At 34.5% G+C, this 25,434-nt stretch overlaps 1 protein-coding gene across 1 annotated transcript; it reads left to right on the top strand.

The window, feature by feature from the left end:
* The first annotated feature begins 4,498 nt into the window (after nucleotides 1-4,498).
* On the top strand, nucleotides 4,499-15,868 carry LOC118189031 (uncharacterized). Its single transcript, XM_085819513.1, has 8 exons — nucleotides 4,499-5,491; nucleotides 8,705-8,767; nucleotides 8,888-8,965; nucleotides 9,137-9,223; nucleotides 9,339-9,398; nucleotides 9,620-9,682; nucleotides 9,860-9,946; nucleotides 11,054-15,868. Exons 1-8 carry the CDS (start codon nucleotides 4,812-4,814, stop codon nucleotides 12,180-12,182), a joined length of 2,247 nt encoding a protein of 748 aa, XP_085675639.1. The 5' UTR covers nucleotides 4,499-4,811; the 3' UTR covers nucleotides 12,183-15,868.
* The last annotated feature ends 9,566 nt before the right edge of the window (nucleotides 15,869-25,434 follow it).

Raw genomic sequence — 25,434 nt, 5'->3', positions numbered from 1 at the left:
CATGATTTTCGAATTCACTTCGTACACCCAGAGTCACGTAAAAATCAAAATATCAATCATACTCAAATGACTTTTTTCAAACCAAGTACTCTTTCTGGTCGAACGCTCCACATAGTGACCATCTGAACCTTTCTTCCTACAAACTCATTCACATCCATCTAAGCGGTGTTTACGTTCGACTAGACTCATATCCTTCCTACAGGGTGATCAGCGAATAAGCCCTGATTTCAAAATTAAATAACTCTACAACAAAAATCGATAGAATTATGCGGTAAACTGTACGTTTATTAGAAAAACTGTAAAAATGGTGTGCAAAAGTTTATAAAATTTAGTTATGAAAATCGCTAACAGATGGCGCTGTAATCACAATGACCTAACAATAGCCTTTAGAATGTGCTTCGAAGTCGAAAGTGATCAGTACAACTGTTGGCTAGTGAAAAGAGGCTAGCGTAGAAAGTGAAATAATGTATTTCATTGAACAATGTGTATTTTGGTTCTGGAATTTTGCCCATTAGAACACAGTCCTGTGGAATCTTCCAGTTGGACCCGATGCGAAAAACATTCTCATGCTCTTCACGAAATTCGAATGGACTGGCAGCATGGCTGATGATCGAAAGGGAAACGTTGGGCCTAAGCAAACTATAGTCACTCCTGAAAATGCAACCAAAGCTTCTGGATTTGTTCAGCAAAATCCTAAGAAAAGCATCAGAGACAGGTTTGAATGGGCACACAAAAAAATATTTAAAAATAGCCTACGGCTGTTTCCATACAAAATCCAAAGTCATCAGGCCATACCCATGAAAGCTGTGCAACAAAGGGTTGACTTTGCGAATCAGATTCTAACAATGATCAACAACGACAGATTTGATGGGAGCTGCATCTGGTTCACAGATGAAGCACATTTTCATTTGAATGGAATCGTTAATAAACAAAACTGGAGCTTTTGATGTACTGAAAATCCTCATTGTGTGAAGAAAAAGCACTGCATTCGCCTAAAGTTGTAACATGGGCTGTGGTATGCACCAGAGGCATTATCGGACCCTTTTTCATATGAGAAACGATAACTACTGAACGTTACGTTACAATTTTAGAACAATTTGTCAGCACTCAACTAGTGTTGGAGGGTCAACCAGGTATCGACTGGTTCCTGCAAGATGGGGCTCGACCACATCGAACAAATAAAGCTTTTCACTTTCTTCATGAATACTTTGAGAATAGAGTAATTGCGTTAGATTATCCTCAATTTACTGACACAGGAATAGCTTGGCCTCCATATTCTCCCGATCTGAGTCCATGTGACTTCTTTCTGTGGGGCGCATTGAAAGATGCTGTCTATCGAATCAATTCTGCTACTCTAGATGAGCTTGAATCGTTCATTAGTGTTGCATGTTATTCCATTTCCGTCGAGACATTGCAAGACGTGATGTCAAATTTCATTGTTCATTTACGCCACCTCATTGTTTCGAATGGTGAACATTTTGAAAAAATTGTATTATGATTGCAAGGGCTGCTTTATTTTTTTAATTATTTTTTTGACTCCTTTCAGAAATAATTTTCAATGCAGAGCGCCATCTGTTAACGATTTTCGTAACTAAATTTCTACACTTTTGTACACTATTTTTACAGTTTTGCTAATAAATGTACAGTTTACCGCATAATTCTATCGATTTTTGTTGTAGAGATATTTAATTTTGAAATCAGGGCTTATTCGCTGATCACCCTGTACATACAGAACACTTATAATGGCTACTAAGTAAACCTTCATTTACACACCAGTCAATTAAAGCTCTTTTCCCCTTTTGCTCCAAATTGTACAGAAACTTCAAATTAATCTTACTACATTTAGCCATTCTACTGTCTAAACACACACCACAAAAACGCTTACAAAACATCCCATGATTAAAAATTTCCCTGAATCATGCATGCACCCGATTACGTCACAATAAGGTTTCCATAACATTCAACTATTCAGGCTACCATAAATGAAACAACAACTTGGCGATAAATCAAACAACAACTTCGCCAAAATACAAGGGGTACCTTAAAGTCTACTCTACCCGAAATACATTTCCCAACTGCTAATAAAGATATTCCATCTAATAAAAATATAATACCCAAAAGATTCTCAAATACAAAACGAAAAGGAAACTGACAAAAACTTCTACAATAACTTCACAGAATGAAGACAATAATACAATTCTAAAAATTATTTTGGATCACAAAAATTTTACACATAATTCCACTGAAGAAACTTAATACATCTATTGAAAAATATATATTTTAACAATAGTCATTAGTACCTATTCACAATTCCTTTTGTTCATTTTTATCATCTAAAACATCTTTCAACTGCCTGTAAGTGTTTTATATGTGTCAGGTGATATTTTTTTCTTATTTATATAATACTATCTCTTTCTTTAGAACTTCTCTTTAATAATAAGAAAATTCCAACTCTAATCCTTAAAATGATCGGGAACAGATGTAGAAGGTCAGAACAGGGTTTTGAACCTTTATCTCAGGGCCTCGTGATAGACTGATATATTCTGTGATTAATGAGTAAGTCTATTTTTGTTCATCCTCTTTGCATTACTGTCTTTCTTCCCCCCCAAGTGCAACAATACCAAATATTGTCCATACAATCAATCATTCATTGACTTTTAAAGTGTTCAGTAAATAGATTATTACCAAACATTTTTAATGTAGATAAATATATTTTGGTGAAACTGATTCAATCCCAAATTTGAATGGTAAGCAATATTTTCTACTATTCAATATTTGCTATTTAATATTTGTCCAAATTTGAACGGTAAGCAATATTTTCTACTATTCAATACTTGCTATTTAATATATGTCAAGTTTTTTATTTTCTAATTATTCAACCCCATGTACATTCACATGTTGTGCACTGGCCATTTTATTATGTGTAGAATTGTTTAAAACTAATTGAACATGGTAACAAACTCATAACAGTTTTGTGAATTGCCACATGCTGCTACATTTTTATTTTGGAGTTTTAATTATTAATAGCATTAAATAATAGAAACCGGTACTTTTCCGTTTTGCCGGCGCAAGCGATAAAGTCGCCAATAATGGTACAACCCATGCCAAACGAAATATTCTCGCTGGTAACCTTTTACGCCTCATTTTCAAAACAAGTCGCAGCTTTTTCTTATCAGATTGATTGTTTCTTTCAATACTGGCATATCATTACATATAATTTTTATCAGATAGTTCAGTTTTATGTTTAAGGCAATTTTCGGTAATTAAGTTAATTAGGATGCAATCACAGCACTTACCCGAAGCCGAAAAATATAGAAAAGTCAAGGCTTAAATTCATCAATTCTAATGAGAATGCATTAGCGAAGTAAAGCACTGCAGTTTTACATAATTTCTGAGTAAGCTATTCGTACGAATTGAAATATTTCTTGCATTTAAACTTGTGTTCCAAATTAAGATTTAACTTGAAATTAATGTGGATAATTACTAAGAGCATTAGATTTTTGTAGAGTAGTTTACGTGAGATGAGATCGCTTGGGGTCACGTGATATGAACCAGCGAATCAGGATGTTGAACCATGAAAGCATAGTAAATTCTTAATGTCTTTTTACAAATTTGTTGTCTTTATTTATTGGCTTTTTATAAAATTTTAAGCGACATTAAAATGTTTATGCCTTTTTTTTTTAAAAAGAATTCTTAGAACTAACATTTTTTTAATAAAATTTACCTGTATACTGTATGTTGTCGCCAATAAAGTCTGCTTGGCGAGATTTGCGCCGGCGGAACGGATAGAAACCTTAAGTTTTTTTTTAATACTAACTAGCTTTACATATCTGGTTTGCACCTTTAATAAGGCTTACTTGTACATTATGTAAACTTGTATTTTACGCCAATCAGTCCCCCTCCGCACACATGTTGATGTCAGCATTTATTTGTATTCCTTACATTTTACAGCAATAATTCATAAGTGTGTCTTATGGATATCTGAGGTATGAAGGAATATGTGAAGAACACGTTCTCCCCCCCTTCGTTGCCGAATTTTGAAAACGTTTGAAATTAGTTTTTATGTATTCATATTGCATACATTTTAAAGCAAGAATCTTATGTACATCTGTTTCTTCCTTATATGAAAAAACATAAAAACATGTTTTGCACGCCAAATCTTAAAAAATCGCTTCTTAAATAACATCTTCGATACAAAAGTAATAAGCTCCTAAGTTTTGATATCTGTATCTCTAATAGCTTCGGGCGATGATCTGTACGTGAATAAATGAATAAATCAGGAATTCTTCCTTTATGTATAGATTTATAATAAAACATCTGAACAAATAAATATATATACCAATTAAAAAGAATTTCTGAAAAACTAATAAAATTAATTAATTTTTATTTTTTTAAACGTTTTAAACGCCTGGCGTTTTAAAAAAATCGGCTTTGACCACTCCCAGTTCCTTGGGGTAAACACGCTGCGCGTGAATCTGCGCAAACGATCAAGGAGGAATCAGGAGGAAACTAGCATCTGAGGGGCTAGACGCTTGTCTGACATCTGCAAAGAATATGTGAATTTTACAGATAACTGAGTCCCTGATACCGGAAGTTTACCGAAAGATGTGTACTTTTTCCCATGATGCCTTTCGAAATCGCTGATGCAATGTAAGGTTACCAGAATAAATTTTAGAGCCAAGTGCATTGTTCAAAAGTAGCCAAGCTTTTGTTCAATCTGTCTTTGTTCGTAGTAGTATTATTAATATTAGGTCGTTCGGTGTGGTGTAACGGGCTTGTAATTTTAAAGTTTTTATAACTTGTAATCGACTATGAAGGTTCTGATAACCGGTGATTCCATGATTAAATATGTGTACCAATATTTACCGTCTCAGCTGTATGATAATAAACTGCATGCTCTCGCGTTTCCGGGCATAACAATAGAAAGATTGACCAAAAAAATTTCATCCTTTAACGAATACGATTGTATCCTTTTTTATGTAGGGACCAATAATATGGATTCTACTGTGGATGACAGTGTCTTAAAATATAAAAGTTTAATTCAGGAAGTGAGTAGAGTGAATCCGTATGCGCGGGTAGTCATATCAGGAATTTTGCCCAGAGTGGATTCGAAGTATTTAACTTATAATGAGAGAGACGAATTGCGACCTCGACTGCGCTCTGTCAACAACAAGAGTTCTCAGTTTAATGAAAAAATGATTGATCTCTGTGAAGAGCTGGATAATGTAACCTTCTGCATGTCATCTCGTGCCTGGAGTGGATGCATGGCTCTGGATGGGCTGCATTTGAATGCAGCAGGAACACGGCAGTTAGCTACACTGTTTGTTCAAGTTTTGATGCAACTTTTAACTGAGACTTCCAAAAGTACCAGTAAAATAGAGCTTCGAAGTTCATTGGATTTTCCTCCTCTCTGTGATGGCGGCAGCGATATTTTAACATCTTCAGCCTCTCGTCTGTATTCTGAAGTTGTTGCTGAATCAGCTCTGTCCAGGTATGTATATATATATATATAATTTCTTTCCTTCTTCGAAATTCAAACACAAAGAAATATTTTTACAGCAAGGCATTAAATATTTAAGCAATCTGTTTGTCAGCCAAGCTATGAATTTCTGAATCACACTAAGCAACTGTTGAACTATCAAAATCTTTATTCATTTTTCTTTTTAAAGTAATGAAATTTGACAAGTAAAATTCAATGCCTAAGAATACAACTTGTATATTGTTTTCTTGAAAAAACTTAATGCTTTCTTGATAAAGCAGCTATTGCACTTACTTGTGACAGCTGGAGAACATAATCGCCTAGTCAATAACATTCAAATTTCTAATGTTCTCAAAGGCTTATGTAGTGGCTTCTTTAATGAGGAATTTTTATCTGTCATGGATCATTTCAGTGCAGAGGCAGATTACAGAACAAGAGGCCCAAGACTGAGTTCCTTATTTTATTATATATGTGCTTATAATTCTTCCCAACACTGTAAAATTCAAATTTTCTTTGTTGATGACACAACTATTCTCATGCAAGCTCAAACACTAGAAAAGAAAATCCATATTCAACTGCAAAATTATTTCTGTAGAAATTTGGTTAGAGATACTCAGTGCAAAGTTCTGTTTCACACAAAAAAAAGTTTAACTTGCTATCCATTCCCATGTTATTTGAAAGCTGTAATGCAAGAAATCACATTTGCATGTAATCTACTTGATAATAAACACTTTTAAATTTCACTTTGCCAAACTCTGAAATAAATTCTTTATTTCTGTGGCAAGCTTGAGATATTTTCTTGGAAAATAAGTAATTTTTCCATTCACAATAAAAAATTAGGCAAGTAAATTTTATTTGTCTTATATGTTCTGTTGGGATTACACAGGTGATAAACATCAATTTGTTTCAAACTGTAGCTGTTTAAAAGACATTAACCTTGTGACTACAGATCACTTTCATGCACAAAGAATTACAATCAGATAAATATGTGTGTGTGTTTATAATAAATCTTTTTAAAGTGCATCACTTTGAAATCAGTCCTTGTCCTATGATTCTAACATGCTGCAAATGACGCATCTATTAAGATAACGGCAAATTTGAAAGTGAATGACGAAGCACAGAGAATTTTTATTTGTACATGTAGGATATTTTGGTACAAAAGAATCAGTCCTTTGCCAGTCTGAATTTAATAAATGGCATTTTTGCTAGTGATTAGTATGTGTTTCTTCTGGTTTCTGAAAATATGAACGTCATGCTAATACCAAATATTGTCCATGAATCTGAGTTTATTAACTATATGCATTATTGTTAGTGTTTATATATATATGTTATAACTTACCTGCTGCTCATTTAATATTTGTTAAGAAAATAATACAGCCTACCAGGCAGTTAATCTTCTGATTGCTGAAAATATTGCCTAAGTCACTGCAGAGGAGAGCATCTTCGGTTGATCTTTACAATATGGTAACTGGTAGTTTGGCGACATTTTGGAGGCGATAAAGGTTACTACCTGGGACGTTGGTAATAATGTGAGCAGTACTCAGTTCCGATTACGCATTATTTTGCGTGAGGGAAATGAGAGATCGTGGGATATGTCATGTGATATTAATGGACGAATTACGGTTCTTTAATCGGAAAAGGGGGGGAAATCGGGAAAAATGTGGAAATTTTGTATTTAGCTTTATTCTGTGTTGTGTGAAACAGTGTTGTGTAATTTTTGGATCTCATGGCCCTAAGTGAATTCGAAATGGGTATTTAAGCATTGTGATAAAGAGAAGTTTGCTTTTTATTTAGCGGAGGAAGTATGGAGGAAAAATTCGCAGAAAAAATCTTTCAATAATTTTATTGAATGAATTAGAAAAGTGTATCCGCCACGTAATCAAGATTCTGAAGAAGATTAGGTAAGTTAGTATTTTTAATTATTTGAGGATATTATTTTTATGCATTGTTCTAAATGTAAGGTGGAAAGGAATTTGGTATTATTGGGAAAATTGTTATTAGCAATGATTTAGTTTAAAGTAATTAGGATTGTAAGGTAATTTTTATTAATTTAATGTATGTGCTCATTTATATTTTAAGTAGTGTTTTTGAATTTAATTATATTTTAATGAAATGATAGTTATTTTGTGAATTTTATGTTTGTAGGAATTTGGTATACGTTTAAGTTGAAATAAACGTGCATGGAAATAATTTAAATATTTGATACTAAGTATTTGTAATGCTTGCGGTATGAATTCGTTGGTGACGTGTATAATGTAATAGATGATTTAGAGGTAAAAGTTTTTGGATATTTTATTTATTTTATATGTGGAAATGTTCATATTTGTAAAGGGTAAATACTTTTTCGCGATCAGGTAATTTCATATATGTTCTTTTTACCGGGTTTAAAGATTGAGAAAATTGTCATGTATTTTTGTGAAATTTTTCTAATTTATGAGAAAAAAGCAGTGTACATGGATATAGTGAAGAGTGTGCACAATGCCATTTTTGTGCACTTCTGGGATGTTTTTTTAAGTAAAAATAAGTCGGCGTGTACATGGTTTATGTGTATGTGTTATTTTGAAAAACGCGTAAGGAGTATGGTATTGTGCACTTTTTCCCAATTTTGCAGTGAATATTTGTCATGATTAAGCAGTTTTGTTTGATAAAATTTATAGCATAAGTGTAATTCGGCTAGTAGATTGTTGGAAGAAGTGTTCAGTAGATAAGAAGAAAAGAAACGTCTTTACTTTGTGAAGACAAAATGTCGGCGGGGAAAAAAAAATAGAGGGTTGCTGTAGGAGAGTTGGTTGCCAAAAGCTCCTTCAGAAACTGAACAGCAACTTCAAACAAGGTAGCTTTTTTATGCAAATCCATAAAGTACTACAAATTATTGGTTGCCAAATTTTCGCCAAAAAATCGCCAAGTTACCATAATGTAAAGATCAACCGCATCTTCTAATGAATCATCACTGCTGAGGGGAGAAAACGCATCCCCCCATGGCCTTAATTTTTGCATAGCTGTCAAACTTACCTCAAAAACTGTGTGGCTGTTCTATTTAATAAATTGCTTATGGAAAAATAGTATTTAAACAGTAACATATATAAGCTACAGAATAAAGGGAAAAAACAGCATACAGAATAGTTTGCAGTGCATTTTACAGCTTGACTTTAGCTTTGATGCTCTAAAATTGTTTTTTTACAAAATAATGCAGAAAAGTGTAATCATAATTATTTTATTCCACAGGAAACTGCCATCACAGTTGAATGTGAAAGCTCCTTCAGAAACTGAACAGCAACTTCAAACAAGGTAGCTTTTTTATGCAAATCCATAAAGTACTACAAAATCTATAAATTTTTGTTCATGAACTCTTTTCTCTAAATTGATATTTATTATACTTCATTGCATATAAATTAATTTTTTCAACAGAGAATTTCAACAGTGTTCATCTGCTGCTGTTACTCAAAAGAACCTAAAGGAAAATTCTGAATTGTCTTCTTTCTTGAGGTAAATGATAATTCATTAGTGGTGAATCGTAATCATTTGTACCCTATGCGGCATCCATTTTTCATAACAGTTATTCCTTTTTAGTAATTTTGACATTTCGTGAATTATTAAAGAATTAGTAAATTTCTTTTTGTGCAACGGTAAACAAGATATGTTTCCTCCACCTTTCAGGAAATCTGCTCATCCAGATCCTAATGGTTGGATTCATGTAGGGCGAAAACGTTTCACTCAAAATATAGAACAGGGTTGTCAGTTGAGGTGAGATATTGTTTCTAACTTTCCAAGGACAATAAATTAGAGCTTTTATCAAGATTAATTTCTTAGGATGTGGATATGAAATTACTCATAAACATAATGCTTCTATCTTCCATAGGAAGCCTTGCCTGGTTTCACCAAAGCATGTAGCATCTTTGAGCTATGAAACGGATCCAAGGTAAATCATAAATTCTTGTATGCTTAATCAAACATTATTATTTATATTTGCAAGTCGTGTACATTTCATTAAATTATTATTCTTCATTGCATATCTGTATTATTTACTAATATAATCCTTTATCTTGCACAGAAAATGTTGCCTAATTTCTCCTGAGAACAATGCTCGAAATTCATTGCATATCTGTATTATTTACTAATATAATCCTTTATCTTGCACAGAAAATGTTGCCTAATTTCTCCTGAGAACGATGTTCGAAATTCAAGCTGTGAATCAGACACAAGGTAAGTGATGAATTACTTATGCTTGATCAAACATGACTATTTATATTGTATGATCAGTTTTTCATTAAAATATTGCTTAAAACTAACATTTCTGGAATTTAGTAAAATTCTGACCAAAAGTGGTGAAATTGTTTTATGTCAATAAATATTTTTAATTCCCTCCCTCCTTTTTTTAAGGAAAAGTGTCACACCAGTTCCAAATCACTGGATTCCTGTTCAACAGATCCATTCCAATCTAAAAGTGGAAAAATCAGATCAGTTGAGGTAAGAGATTTGTTCCTAGCTTTCTAAATATTGTGGAAAATCATACTTAGGTTCAGATTTTCCTGTCCATGTATGTGGACATTTAGTAAATTTTTCATTGAAGTAATCTTTCTTATTTTGTGAGAAATTCTGCTCGAGTTCTCCAAAATGTAGCGAGTCTTTAAACTCGCAATTAAATAAAGTTAGTTTGAAGATGATTATTTATATCATGTTAATCTTGTATTTTTCATTTAGATATGAAATTTTTTCATTTTAGCAAATCTGAAACTTTGTGAAATACTGATAAGGAGTTTTTGTGTGTCCAAAAAATTAATTTAATTAAAAATATATATATAATTTTTACACCTGCAAATAAATAAATAAATTGATTAGGAGTGAATTTTTAATTAATATTGATTATACAGGGTGATTCAGAATGAATATAGTATAGTGATTTCAAATCAGTATATCTATTTAATTGAAAAGAGTTTATAAATATTACCCAGTATGTAAAAGAAAGTTCAAAATTTTGCTTACATACTTTATAAATATTCTATGTGACTCCTTTTCTTAACACGTACATCTGAGCAGTCATCCATTATAAATGTGCATTCTTAGATCTGGAATGTTTTTCAGCAAAGCACATACACAAAGTTTTTCACACATAATCCCATAGAAAGAAATCGCAGGATGTATCTGCATCCAGAACTTAGAATGTGCTTTTCTAATGCACTTGTGGTGGTGACTCCAAATATACTTCAGACTGTTTGACATGAAATTGACTACTCCTTAGATGTTGTCCATGTTACCAAAGGGGAGTCGCACAGAACATTTATAAAGTACATAAACAAAAGTTTGAACTTACTTCTACATTCTGTGTAATTCTTATGGATAATTAATTTTTATCTTTTCTGTTAAATAATTATAGCCATTTGTAATCACTAAACTCATTTTGAATCACCCTGTATAATATAACCAAAAGATGGTAACATCTTCATATGCCCGTATAATTTTTTACGATAATGTCAGAAGACTTTGAATTTTTATAAAATGGCTAATATCATTATTTTTTGTCAATGCTTTTTTATTCACCCTCACAAATGAATAATATTCATTATCTGATTTTAGCTGCAAAAGGCAAAAAAAAGGGAACTCTGTTGCTGATCATGAATATTTTCCTTCATCTGCAATTATTATGTTTGGCGGTTCTGGAGATGTAAATGAAAGTTCTAATGCAAATGCCAGCTGTTCAATAGTAGGTAAGTTTCACACAGATTCTCGTGAAGGAACTAGCAGTTGTACAAAAGAGATTAAAAGTAAGTATTTAAAATTTTGTGATGTTTGTAAGAGGTCTTATGCTTCAAAGCAGTCTTTTTATAATCATAAGAGTAAATGTAAAGCTTCATCTGGTTCAGTAACTGAACAGATGAAGTATCCAAGAACATGTGGGTTGTGTATGAAATCCTATTCATGTAAGCAATCATTTTCCAAGCATAAAAGAAATTCTTGTAAACGTGATTCTGATGAGATTAAAACTTTAATAAATTTCATTTGTAATAAATGTAACAAAAATTGTGAGACACGTGGTAAGTTTTTTAATCATATAAAAGTTTGTAATGGCGAGAACAATAAAGATAACTATGTTCCATGCATCTTTCCTGATTGTCAACTGACTTTTCGATTTATTAGTCAATGTAATAAACATTTAGTTGATGCCCATAATATAAATATGCCTTTACTAGAGCATACTTTTAAATCTTTATCAGACTTTCATTTGTGGTTAGAAAGAGAAAGTGCTAATTCGTTCAGTTCATTTAAAAAGTGTTGTGGGAAGAAAATTAAAGCCAATAAAACATATCACTATTACTGTTGTCAGTTTTATGTAACGCAGACTAAAACAACAAGGCTGTCTAGCAGAAAAAATGTTAAAGGCACTATACCTGTGGATATGAAATGTCCTTCAAGAATTTTTGTGTGGGAGGAAGCTAATCTCGTTAAAGTTATTTTTCATTCAAGTCGTAATCATGAGTTGTGCTTTGAAAATACAAAATTTCAACAATTAAGTCAAAGTTGTCGTGATCAGATTAAAGCCTATGCACAGTTAGGTGTCCCTACTGAACAAATTCAGGATATTATTAGAGATGGGCTGGGATCTCGTGGAAATAGAGATAGCTTAGATGTTAAAGAGGTTTTTTATAACACGAAAGCGTATAAATTATTATACAAAATTGTCAGCATCGTCGTTGCATTCCCATAGTAATGATTCACTTTCAGTTGCCATTATGGTTGAAAAACTTAAGCAAGAATCGTACAATCCTGTACTTCTTTATAAACCTCAGGGAAGATGTACATTGTATGGTCCTAAAGGTCTGGATGAATTACCTTTTGCTCATGAATCTTTTGCACTTGGTTTGCAGACTGAAGAACAAAAAGCCATGATGATCCAAGGTTGTAATAGAATTCTTTGCATAGATTCAACTCATAAAACAAATCAGTATGATTTCTTTCTGATAAATTTAATTGTTCCTGATGAATTTGGTGCTGGATATCCTGTAGCCCATTTCATCACTAATCATTTAGATTATAACACAATGTATCATTTGTTTTTAAGCATCAAATGTGCAGTACCTGAACTAAGCGTAAATTGTATCATGACAGATGATGATAAGACTAGTTTTTCTGCTTTTAATCAAGTTTTTGGTCCAGATATTAAGCATCTATTATGTAAATGGCATGTACACCACACTTGGCATCGTAAATTGTTTTCAATGGTTCCAGATTGCGATCTACGAAAAGAACTTTATTTAAATTTGACAACATTAATGGAAGAAAATAATTCAGGTGAATTTGCAATCATGATGGATAATTTCTTGCAGAAGTTTTTGACTCGTGCACCATCATTCATTAAATATTTTGAGGAACAGTATTACTGTAGGGCTAATCTCTGGGCTATGTCATATAGGAATTTTCCTCATGCATTTACAGATACAAATATGTATTGTGAATCTTTCCATAACAAAATAAAAACTATGTATTTTAAACGTAAATTTAATAGAAGGTTAGATAATTTGATAAATTTGCTTTTGAAAATTGAAGAAGATATATTTATTGCCTATAATTATAAAATAAAAATTAACTGCAAACCAAGCGTATATCCTCCTTTGTACCATAATAGACATGAATCTGGAATGAAGATTCCTGATGATTCTATCATTAGATGTGATACTTCTTCTTGGGTTATCAAATCTCAAAGTAATAACAGTATTCAATATAGCGTTAAACTTATTGATGAAGTGTGCCCTTTAATTGACCATTGTTATTTAAACTGTATTAAACTTCCATGTTTAAATTTGTGTAGTCATATGTATTTTTGTGATTGTGGAGATGTTAGCCGGTTATGCAAGCATATACACAAAATTCATTCTTTTGCATGCAGACAAGCATGTAATCTTTCCATCAAGAGTCAATCTCCCATTAGAATAGAAAATAATTACCCTGAAATTAAATTTAATTCAAAATTAGTTTCTACACTTTCTGTGCCGAATTGTACTGAAAATAAAATAGAAAATTGTGGAGCATTAATGTCCGAACTGCTGAGCATGTTACCTAATCCAACAGTTCAAAAAGTGCTCTTATCAGATATTACAAAAAATTTTAAAAATATGGTGTCTAACTGTAGAGGTGTGTTACAGTTAAAGCATCTGCAAGAATTCTCTGATAAATTGCCGTGCCCCCCGCATCGCTCCCAATCAAAAAATAACGCAACAACCATTGTTCCGAACGACAAGCAAGAAAGGTCTTAAGCGCAAAACTCCAGATTTTCCTTCCTCTTATGATAAAGAAAATATTAAAGAAGATTTGTTATATTTGCCTAATGCATATAAGCCTCCTGTAAATAAATGTATTACTACCATATCAAGTGTTAATAGTAACTAGTTAGGTAATACAAATAAATATGCATCTTTTACTCCAAAGATTAATAATGTTGATGATGTTGGAAAGTGTATTATCCGTGTTGGTAACATTCCCCTTACATTAAGAGATATAAAGTCTTTAGATCCTTTTATTCCTAAACAAGAAATTTTATTATTAAAAACTGCAACTTCGAATTCTTTTCAGCTTGGATGGCTCACTGATAATGTAATTGATGCTTTCTTACATCATGTTCTTTTAAATTCAAGTTCTTTAGCTGCTATGTGTATCCATTCAGTTTTATTTCAGTCAGACATTTTGTATCAAAATTTATGGACGAAAGATAAGCTATTGTGTGCTAAATTTGTTTTCATTCCAGCTCTTATTAATAATAACCATTGGGTTTTATTAGTTGCCTATATTCAAGAAAGGAAGTTTGAGTTTTATGATCCATTAGATGTACATTCTGGACAGAATGTTAATTTCATTATGGAAAAATTTACTTAACAATATTTTAAATGTAACTGACAATTGGAGAATCTCCTTCCCTAAACACACAAGCCAAGATGACAGCATGAGCTGTGGTGTGTTTATTTGCTATTTTGCTTATCAGATTCTGAAGGGTTTAGATGTAAGTGAAAATTTCAATTCATGCAATTTTAGAAAATTATTTATGCAAGTATGAGCAAAATGATAGATAATAATTAGGAGGTGTTTGAGTTGATATGGACCCTGAATAAGTGAGAAATTCTGTTAACTAGCATTATAATACCAAAGCTAAAAATATATAATAAATTCCAGTAATAATTTACAAAAAAGTTGCTTTGAAGTGTCAGAATGCAAGTCATATCCTGAAAATTTAGCTTGTTAAAAACTTTTTATTTTATTATTCTTAAAATTAAATGTTTTAAAAAAATTGTTATCTTAGTAATGCAAGGGTAGTTTTTTATGCAGTTTTCATATATTTATGTAATATCAGTATCATTAATTTATTTATATGATGTAATAAAATATTAATAAAAAAGTTTGTTGTGTGTATCTTTGTTCAACACATCTTACCCCCTCAAAAAAATTGAAAACTTATTTCCTATAAGAAGTTAACTGTAATGTAGGAAAGCTAATCAGTGGCTACAGAATATTTGTAGTTTAACCCAAATAGTCTTCTTAGGGATTGAAAATACTGGCTGCATGAGGTTTTTGTGGTTTTCCTCATGTGTAACGTGAATACGAGTCAGAAGTTTTCCACAAAGTTGACCCTTTTAAAATAGATTAAAAAAGTTAGATGTATAGAAAGGCCAATAGGTTCATAGGCATAATTATTCCTATTATGTAAAACAGCTGCTTTGAGGAAAACTGTGAGAGAAAAAATTTTAAATTGATGATGCTGAGTGAATTGAAACTAGTGCCATATTTATTCTCATTATTCAAAACTGCTTTAGGAAAGATTTTAAATGAAGTATGCTATAAAATTAAATATGTTATTAATCTGTTGCTTTAATAGTTCATTAATACTCTTAATTCAGTTTTGTTCATCAGGCTTTTGTAATATTTAAATTAAACTGTATCTTTTTATTAAACCAAATAAATATATATTAATATCTTAAAACTGTTAAAAAATAAACTTAAAAAGTTACAATGACATTTTTTTTTAATAAATATCATTTGTTAATTTGTTGTCCCAAGTAAAACTGAGAGTGACTAAAAACTTTAAAATGTTCTGGTTATAGACCCATTTTATACTGTAAATCAAAATATTGTATTAAGAAAATACAAAATTTGAGAACAACCTTTAACAGAAAATTTAAATAAAACTACTTTTGACCATTACTGTCTAAAAAAAATTTTTTTAGCTCCTGTGTCATATTCCCAAAAAATTAATAGTTTTATTTAAAATTTCTGCCGATCTATGCATTGTCATAAGAGTTTAAAAGTTAGAGCATACATAAGAGTTATCATAAAGTTAAATAAATTTTAAAAATATAATACACCATATTTAATGTTATAAATTAGGAAAGCACACAAGTAACCAAACACATTTTCAGAAAAAGGGACTGAAAAATGTTGTTAGAGCTGGCATGTGGGAATCCATTTTAATGGATTGGTCCCGGCTGAATATTGGGCAGCTCAGTTCAATATTCAGTTTTCTGCTGATGACCCACTTAGCTCAAAGTAAGAAATATATATATATCTTAATGTAATGCAATCATTATACAGGGTGTGAATCAAAAGTTTAAAGACTTACCTCAAAATAGAAATTTATTGGATATTTAAGTACAGCGGACTAAAATTCTTCAAAATATAATACTTCAGCATCAACACAGCGTGCCTTCCACTGTTCGTAGCCCTTCTGGAAGGCCTCGAGTGTCATGCTGTGAAGGGCTCTCGTCGAAGCCTGTTGGATGGGGTCGAATCGCTTTCCTTTTAGGACTGTCTTGATTCGGGGAAAGAGGAAGAAGTCACTTGGAGCCAAGTCGGGACTGTAGGGTGGCTGCGTCAGTGTTGTCACATTGAACTTGCCCCAAACGTTGGCGGGTGCAGAATCCAGATGCCAGTCGGACTCGATCCCTCAAGCGGCGGAGCACTCCAACGTAAATGTCACCTGTGACAGTCTGTCCACGAGCAACAAACCCTTTTGAATCACTCCTTCACCATAAAAAAAAACAATCAGGCACTTCACACGCGACTTGCTCATGCGAGCTTTCTTGGGCTTCGGAGAGGAAGCAGTGTGTTATTCTGAGCTTTGACACTTCGACTCAGGATCATACTCATAGACCCAGGTCTCATCACCAGTCACCTTTTTCTCCAGAAAGTTCAGATCAACATTCAACCGTTGGAGCATTTCCTGGCAAACAGTCATGCATAATTTTGCATAACATCTGTATATACGCACAGAATAAACGACTTCTTTTCCAAAAGGAATTTTTTCAATGATGTCTGTACATACATACACTGGTGTGCAAAAATTAAGGACGAAGTTGAAAAATTAGCATATCAGCTGAACGAAGAGGCAGAGCAGACAGGAAGACCAATCAGGAGATTAAGTAAGGTGATGTACGGTAGCACATGCGCAGATATGCAGGTAGACGTAATGGGGGAGTGTCTGAGTAGTATAAAGCATGTTGTCGGTGTAAGATCAGTATTTCTGGCAAAGAGATTACACGCCGTATAGCAGTTAAAAATCACACCGAGTTGCTGCCTCAGCGAGAAATGGCGAATAATCAATCTGTTAGACGACATCTGGATGCTTTTACCCGAGGTCGAATCATTGGGAAGTTGGAGGAAGGCCGCAGTGTGACAAGTGTGGCTGCAGAGTTCGGAATTGCTCACAACAATGCTTCACGACTTTGGAGATAATTTCAAACTACAGGAAAAGCTATCCGGGGGGGGGGTTTGTAGTGGTCGTCCACGAGGAACCACACTCGCAGATGACCGGTATATTGCCTTACAGGCCAGAAGAAACAGGCGGCAGACAGCGGGAGAAATCGCTATACACACGACACAGGCGACTGGACGACCGATATCGCGTTTTACCGTGGCCAGAATACTGCACGGTGGTGGTCTGTTTGCACGACGCCCTGTATGGTGTGTACCTCTAACGCCTGCCCATCGGAGAAGGCGTTATCTGTGGTGCCAGGAACACCGGAATTGGAGAGACAATGAATGGGGACGAGTACTCTTTACAGATGAGAGCAGATTCAGTCTGAGTAGCGATTCTTATCGCATACTCATCTGGAGAGAGCGGGGAAGCCGCAATCATCCCTCGAACATCATTGAAAGGGACAGGTATGGAGGTTGCGGTGTTCTCTTTTGAGGAGGCATCATGCTTGGTGGTCGTACAGACCTTCACATCTTCGACGCAGGTTCAGTCAACGGGACCCGTTATTGTAACGAGATTCTTCTTCCATATGTGCATCTTTTTAGAGGCGCTATGGGTCCGCAGTTCGTTTTCATGGACGACAATGCACCATGTCATCGCACAGTAGCTGCCAAACAGCTCTTAGAGAGTGAGGATATTGAACGTATGGATTGTCCGGCACGATCTCCGGATCTCAATCCCATCGAGCATGTATGGGATTTTCTAGGCAGATGCTTGGCAGCTCGTACCTTACCACCAGTAACGATTCCGGAGCTTTGATTGGCGCTGCAAGACGAATGGGCAGCAATGCCTCAACAACTCATTGACACCCTCATTCTCAGCATGGGCAGACGCTGTGAAACCTGCCTAGCAGTCAGGGGAGATCATATCCCCTATTAAAGACCAGATGTTTCTTTCTGGACACCCATCACAGGATGTTTCGGCTTTCAGACGCATTGCGCTCCATGCTACTTTTTCAATAAAGCTTCTTTTTATCCCTCTGATTTCTCTTTTAGTAAGTGTTGCTTATATTACTCATGTCCTTAAGTATTGGGGATCTTACGGTATTAAATGTGTTGATTTGGAAAGCTTTTGTACAAAGTTATATTGAAAAAACCGTCTCGTCCTTAATTTTTGCACACCAGTGTATGTATTTATCTCACATAACTAAAAAAGATTAGCTATAGAATGTTTGTTGTATACGGAACTGCTATAGTTGTGCATCTCTCTTTTTATTGTAATTGCCAGAACCAAATGTGTATGTATACACACACACACCTTTACCTAGCCTTAATTTTCACAATCATTGGTCCTAGTCTATACTCCCAATTATCATTGAAATGCTTTAAATGATGAAAATAGTTGTGTTTTTGCAATGTAAAACTTTTTTTTTAAAATTATTTTTGACGAATAACGAAATCTATTTTAATGCGATCTCCAGCTTCCTTATGTCTGCAAAAATATTTGGGACATTTTTATACTCATTATAAAAAATGAAATTATAAGAAGTTTGACTCCCATGTGACAAAGACTGAGCAGTGTTTAAATTTCAAAATCTGCAGTTTTTGTAGAATTTAATAAGTAATGTGATGTGCACATCAGATTTTGCATGTGTATTTTAGAATTTTATACTCTTTAATTTACATCTAGTAATAATGTATTAGATTGAATTAAATTTTATAATATATGTTTCTGATGTTATTTTTATTTTAATGTTTGAATTTGTGTTGAGTCAGAATACATACATGCGAGCATCTCAGTTAAAGGATGAAAATATGGCTTTTTAAGTAAATTCAAAATAGTTTCATTCAAATAATTTGAAACTGATAAAAAGCTTTCAGAGATTTGTAAAATAATAATAATTTTTAATTGTCTCGCGAATCCTTCTCTTGTAAACATTGTATGGTAAAAAATCTGAAAATATTAGTATATATGATGTTTGAATATATTCAAATCAAATAGTTATTTATTGAAATTGTTTTGTTCTAAAGAGTTTATGTTCATAATGTATATTTTAACATCTATAATCAGAATTACCTAAATCAAGCTTATGTTTGTTTGTCCCTTCATAATAACTGATGGGCAACAAAAATAAGCTTGTTTTAGTACCTGACAGATTGAAGGAAAACCAGCACCTGTGTATCTAAGTGGGTACTTTAGGTATTGCTGGGCCTTTCTAAGTACTAAGCTTCCACCAAAATGGAATTTTGAAGAAGAATGCTCTGAATTTGGTCAGAAAGTCTCCTACCACCAACTTCTCAAGGATTTTGCCTCACCTTCTGCTTTTAGTGCTCCTTGCTAAACAACCATTACACACTTACATTACAACATCCATGCCTTCTTTGGGATTTGAACTCGAACCTTTTGGTATGGTAGGCAGCGTCATTAACTACTATCCTGTCTGGGTGCTACAGCATAGTGTTGCTATAATGGAAGATGCCTTGTTCTGTGAAGACATGAAAACAATCACAAAAGAAAAAGATGCCTTTCTGCATGTGAAGTAATTCTTTGTGAAGTATGCTCTTTTGTCAATCAAAACAAAATTCAGAAATCACTTGGATGCACAAGCAGATATGCGAATTGCTATTAACAATAAAGTGTCATAATTTGACAAAAAAAAATATCCAATACAGAGGAACAGAAATAGTTATTAATTATTGTTTTGAAAAATTTATGCAAATATTAAATTTTGTAATATTTTTTTAGTTCCATGTTTTATTTTTGTTTATTATTAAAATTTGATTACATAACTGTTTTCTTTTTCCTCATATAAAAAAAATCTAATATCTATGTGAATATGTTTCAAACCTGTTTCTGAATATATATATATTTATTTATATTTACATAATACACTTAAAAAAGGGAAGATAACTAAAGTTTTCATTTAATAAACTAAATATACATGCAGGAGTAGTGTTTGACCTACTCCACTCTCATGTAGACATTACTCCTGCATGTATATGCAGGAGTAGTGTTTGAGCCCAATACTGGCATATGTATATATAGGAGTGAAATCATTAAGCAACTGGGAAACAAAATCATTTTGCTCTTTACAGCATTCAATTTTTTCCATACATTTAAAGCATTCTTAGTTATATTGCTGTCATAAAATCTGGTCTAAATTTTTGTGAAATGTAAGTTAGTACTTTGCTTATACCACTTGTCCATCAGAGTTCTTATGCAATCATTGGTTGTACGCATATATTGGAGTTTAAAAAATGATTTAAAAAAACATGTAACTTCAGGTTGCGTAAGTCAGGTATAACTCTATTGTTATGGATATTGCAACAGAGGAGGCATGGAGAGCAGAACAGAACACTGGAGACGAACTCCTGCCCTGGATTAACTTTCAGAAAAAATCCTCAGATCTGCAGGAGACTATTCAAGCGGACGTAACTCCCGCGGTCTCCTACGGGCTTTATATATATAACATTGGAGGAAAGATAACGCTCAGTCAATAAAAGTTCCAACTGGGTACCAGTCTGGTTGCAATGATTATATTTGATGTGTTGTTCCATCTACTAAGTGCACCAGAGGACCGAAGAGCCAATGACCCAATGAAAACGCCTCATATCTAACCATGTTGCTACCTACAGTCAATAGGCAGACAAGACAGTGCCATATGGTCCCTGCAGGTCCTGAATGGTGCCATATGGTCCTGAACCATCCTCTGAATGAACGTAGGTTCTAGTCCTGTAAAGACTGATTATATGTGGCCGAAAATGCCTATGTATAGATCTTAGACAGTAGCTTCCCGATTTTCTGACGTAGATTCCCGGAGAGGGGGCATTGAGAGCAACGTTTATTCTGGTGTTGCGGCTGATAATTTTCAAATGTATCGGTTTAGAACTGGATCATGTTCTGCGATGAATTATGATTTTCGTTAGCTTTGGATTCATACGTGAAAGAAGATTGGCTTACCTTAATTCAGCATAGAAGTCCCAGTGAGCTGTGTACCCTTTGTCAACGTAAAACAACCATACCTCTGTATATACTGGCATTATTATCTAGGCAGCCAAATTCTATAATAACCAAATTTTTACTGATCTTTCGCAGCACTTTAAGAGCCCAGTGATTTATGGACAAGATCCTGCCAACTTCTATATTGCCAACAACCTCCCTTTTGCTTGCCAGATCTTCAGTTTTTTTCCCAAAAGTGATATGCATGAGGCGTGTTAGGACGACAGTTACAACCATTTGACAACGCGCATAAACCTGATCAACAATTAAAAACTCTTGTCAGCAAGTTTCGAAATTATGTTTCAGTTTTGTTTCTCAAAGTGCTTATAGGATTGAAACCAAAGAATTGAGTTGGCACGGAAACTGTGTTCCAAAATATGCTCTTCAGCCAATATGAGATCAATTATGCACGGTGACTATCGTTCTCTTGAAAGTTAACATTAGCATCTGGTGGAATAGCATCAATGAAGGAGTGTACGCAGGGCCAATGGTAGGTTCTTTGCCGCACGGGGCAGTCTTTGCTGTCTTAACTTCTGCCACCCAGTGACTCCCAAAATTCTAAAAAATTTGTCTTCCCTAAGTGCTACCGCCCGGTACGGCTACACAGGCTCCGATCCTGGTCCTGAGTGAATGTGATCGGCAGCGATATTGTGATAAGCTGTAGTGCTAATAGCTGTTTTCAGACTTATCAAGAAAACACTGTACTGCAGAGAGATATTTCCGAGAGCATAATTTCATTGCCGTCAGTGAATAGTTGTCTCTTTTACAGTTGTCTTTTTTTCAATCGTCAGGAGTTCACTTTTAGGGCTCTTGGGCTATGTTTATCAGTACCTCTCCGTGAGTCCTTCGTCGACGTAGGGAAGAGGCGGCAATGCATGAGTTGGCTGCTCTACTTATGCGAGTTAATCGGACCTGACCATCCCCACGCTGCTCACTTATTCTGCGCATACGTTGGGAGTGGAATATGGAGAAAATTAGCGGCCTTCACAGGACTAGAAGCACCGTTCTGTTCAGTGCGCGCTCAGGCGCGGTAGGGATTCGTAATGATACTACCAAGGTCTGACTCGGGCTGAGTGATTACTAAATAGTTTTTAGACACCCTTTGGTGTCACAGCATTCAATACTGTATGGCTTATTGCTGGGTCGGAAATATTTTAATCTTTATGGCATGGTAGGCCGCCAAATTCGGGCAGAACAAAATATCGCAGATCTGGAGCGACAACTGATGAATGCTTGGCAGAATGTGTCGCAGGATGACATTAGGAACCTCTACCATTCCTTGCCTCGACGAATTCAAACATGCATTGCCGCCAGAGGAGATTCGACCAACTACTAACTTGAACACTCAATGGGTGATTGTGAGCCATTAACAGGTACTATAACCTTGACCTTTTAATCAGTTTATTACCTGTGTATGAGTTATACATATATTCAATTTCATCAAAAACAACCACTTCCTTCATGGTGCTTGGATTTTTTGCAAAAGAGTGTAGTTTGTGTTCCGAAGTATGCTCTTCAATCAATTTGAAACCAATCATGCATGGTGACTAAGAGTAGACTCATAGGCTTCCATCGTATTTTCATTTCTGTATTCTCATTCCTCTTGCATGTTTCATGATGATCATATAATTTTTCTAAATGCACACAGCTGATGGTTAAAGTACTCTGCTTTTGGGCGTTAAAATTGCTACACTTCCATATATGGATACGTCCATCATGATGGCTGACGCAGAACCGAGTTTCATCATGATGTTGAAGCAGAACCTCTACAAAGAGGATGTGGTGGCACTCTTGTGTCCAATATCGTCGTTCGTCAATCTACTGGTACGTACGCCTGTCTCTGCTGCGTCATCAATTGAAACCCGCAGTAACGGTTGCAGTCCTAACAGTTCGTGGTGCTGCAGACGTCATAGCGCGGTCTGTGCAGGCACTTGTAGTCCTGAACATGAGGAGCCAAATTCCTGACTCGGGCACGTGAAGTGACTGTACAATCCCACAAAAGCCGAGATGATATGGCTGTCCTCTGGGTGCTAGTGGACCGATAAACCCTCCAATCCTGGAGCAGTCGAATTCTGACAGGTGCTGCTAGGAGTTTTTCGTTTATAATATGTAGGCGTAATACTCAAACGACCGATGTTCAGTTTTGATTTCTAAACGAAAATCGCTGTGTGACTTTACAATTATACACAATGCAGATGTTATGCATACCTGCTTTGTGTGCATGCGCTAGAATGCTGATCATTAACTATTTGCACATCCCACCATGTAGTACTTTAGGCAAATTTGACATTTGTTGCATGCCGCAGTCATGGTATAGCAAGTTTAGCAGCTAGCAGTATAATACCAATTTCAAGGAAGAAAGCAAAGTATGACAGTAGGGACTCAAATAGGTGGGAAATATAGTCCTCAAATATGTACTTTGAAGGTTATGTAATCATCAGATCCTGACTAAGGCAAGGACATACGGAGCAGCTGCCCCAGGCCCCCACATCACAGAAGCGCCCTTAATCGACTAGAAAGTTTATTACTATAAAAATTTAAATATATCTAAAAAGTTCGCGTGTTTATTACTGAAGCAGTGAAGCATAGGAGGGTCCCAAAAAAGTTTTTGGTAAAGTCCCCATTTAGACTAAGTCGGGCACTGGCAATCATGCTTCTATCATTGCTTCTCATTTCAGTTTGACAACAGCTTGGATTTTTTTTCTGAAGTCATATACGGCACATTATATAAGTATTAAGACCAAGCAAAGGAAACAGTGTGATTTAATTAATGCCAAGGTGATCAAGAGTTACACAGCACTAATAATTTACTATTAAAATTTAGAGGTACCAAAAGATATAGCATTGATCAAGGAAACCAAACTGCAGTGTTCTCATATGCTAGCATCCTCAAACCAAGAACTGTGTTCTTTCCTAATAAATAATGCTGTATGATACATGATATCTCTAAATATTTATTACAAATATTACTGTTATGTGTAAAAAATTTGAATATTTACGAAACACTGCCATCGAAAAACTTAAATTACATACCGAGGTAATTTAAGTTTTTCGAAGTGTTTCATTTAACTTAAAGTGTGTAAGGGACATCTGCTAATGGAAGGGATGCTTTTGTGGAGAATTTTTGAGATAGAGGCTTGTATTCATGTTACAATATTTTAGTTGCTTGTCAGGACGAAAAGGGGAAGTTCACTTTTTACCGAAGACTTCTACATATTTGTTAACATTCCAGGTTTCAATCTAAATAGATTAGAATCTCCTGAGAAGTTAGAACAACTTCTATGAATTTAGGATAAATAGGAAAAAGTAGGGGGAAAAATAAACTTACTCAAAATTCTGAATTTTGAGTAAATTGAAAATTTGATTACAGCATCCAAGGAAATTTGACTTATTAAGAAAAGTTAGTATCCATTTTTGATAAAACTTTTAAGGTATTTCTCCGACTTTCTTGGCATGCCTTCATGATGTAATGGTCTACACACTGGGCGCGTATTCCAGAGGTCCGTGGTTGGATTCCCGGCGAGAGCATTGCTCATTTTTCATCTTTTCTGCTTCCAAAAAAATACATAATGTCTCTAAAGTGGTGCTCAAACTAAAAGAGTGGTGGATGATGATTCTCCACACCCAGGATTTGGCGAGTGGGTCCCATAAAACCTCAGTCACCTTTTAAAAGGGGGAGTGTATAAGGTAATTCTCCCAGCTTCTTAACATGCTTTCGTAGTGTAGTGGTCAGCACGCTGGGCGCGTATTCCAGAGGTACGTGGTTCGATTCCCTGTGAAGGCATTGCTAATTTTTCACTTCTCCTGCATTTTTTAAAAAAAAAAGAAAAGAAATTTATAATATATATATCTACAGTGCTGCTTGAACTAAAAATGATGGTTGATGACGATTCGCCACCATCAGAATTTGGCGATTGGATCCCTTAATCCCCAGTGCCCTTTAAAAGGTGGAGTATACAACGTATTTCTCCCAGCTTCTTAGCGTGCCTTCGTGGTTTAGTGGTCTGCATGCTTGGCAGGTATTCGAGAGGTCCGTGGTTCGATTCCCGACGAGGGCATTGCTCATTTTTCATGTCTCCTGTTTTAAAATAACTTAATGCCTCTACAAACTCATCAGGGAAAGAGGAATTTAAATTATCAAAGTTATGTTTGATTTATGAAGAAAAAATAGTATCCATTTTTAAAACAACTCATCAGGGAAAGAGATATCTAAATTTAAATTATCACAAATTTTGAATTAACAAAGTTCTATTGTCTTTTCAAACTATTAGATATTAGAAAT

This window comes from Stegodyphus dumicola, chromosome 1, assembly GCF_044657685.1.
Source record: "Stegodyphus dumicola isolate Sdum_Otavi_A_Nest chromosome 1, ASM4465768v1".
Classification (NCBI taxonomy): Eukaryota; Metazoa; Arthropoda; class Arachnida; order Araneae; family Eresidae; genus Stegodyphus; species Stegodyphus dumicola.
Note: the sequence above shows the minus strand (reverse complement) of the source record. Positions and strands in the feature narration are given on the sequence as shown.

Bases quoted from the DNA above. Each gene is read 5' to 3' on its own strand.
- LOC118189031 (XM_085819513.1), top strand. From the start codon at position 4,812: ATGAAGGTTCTGATAACCGGTGATTCCATGATTAAATATGTGTACCAA. The intron at 8,768-8,887 runs GTAGCTTTTTTA...TTTTTTCAACAG, and splicing joins GAACAGCAACTTCAAACAAG to AGAATTTCAACAGTGTTCAT. The intron at 9,399-9,619 runs GTAAATCATAAA...TATCTTGCACAG, and splicing joins AGCTATGAAACGGATCCAAG to AAAATGTTGCCTAATTTCTC.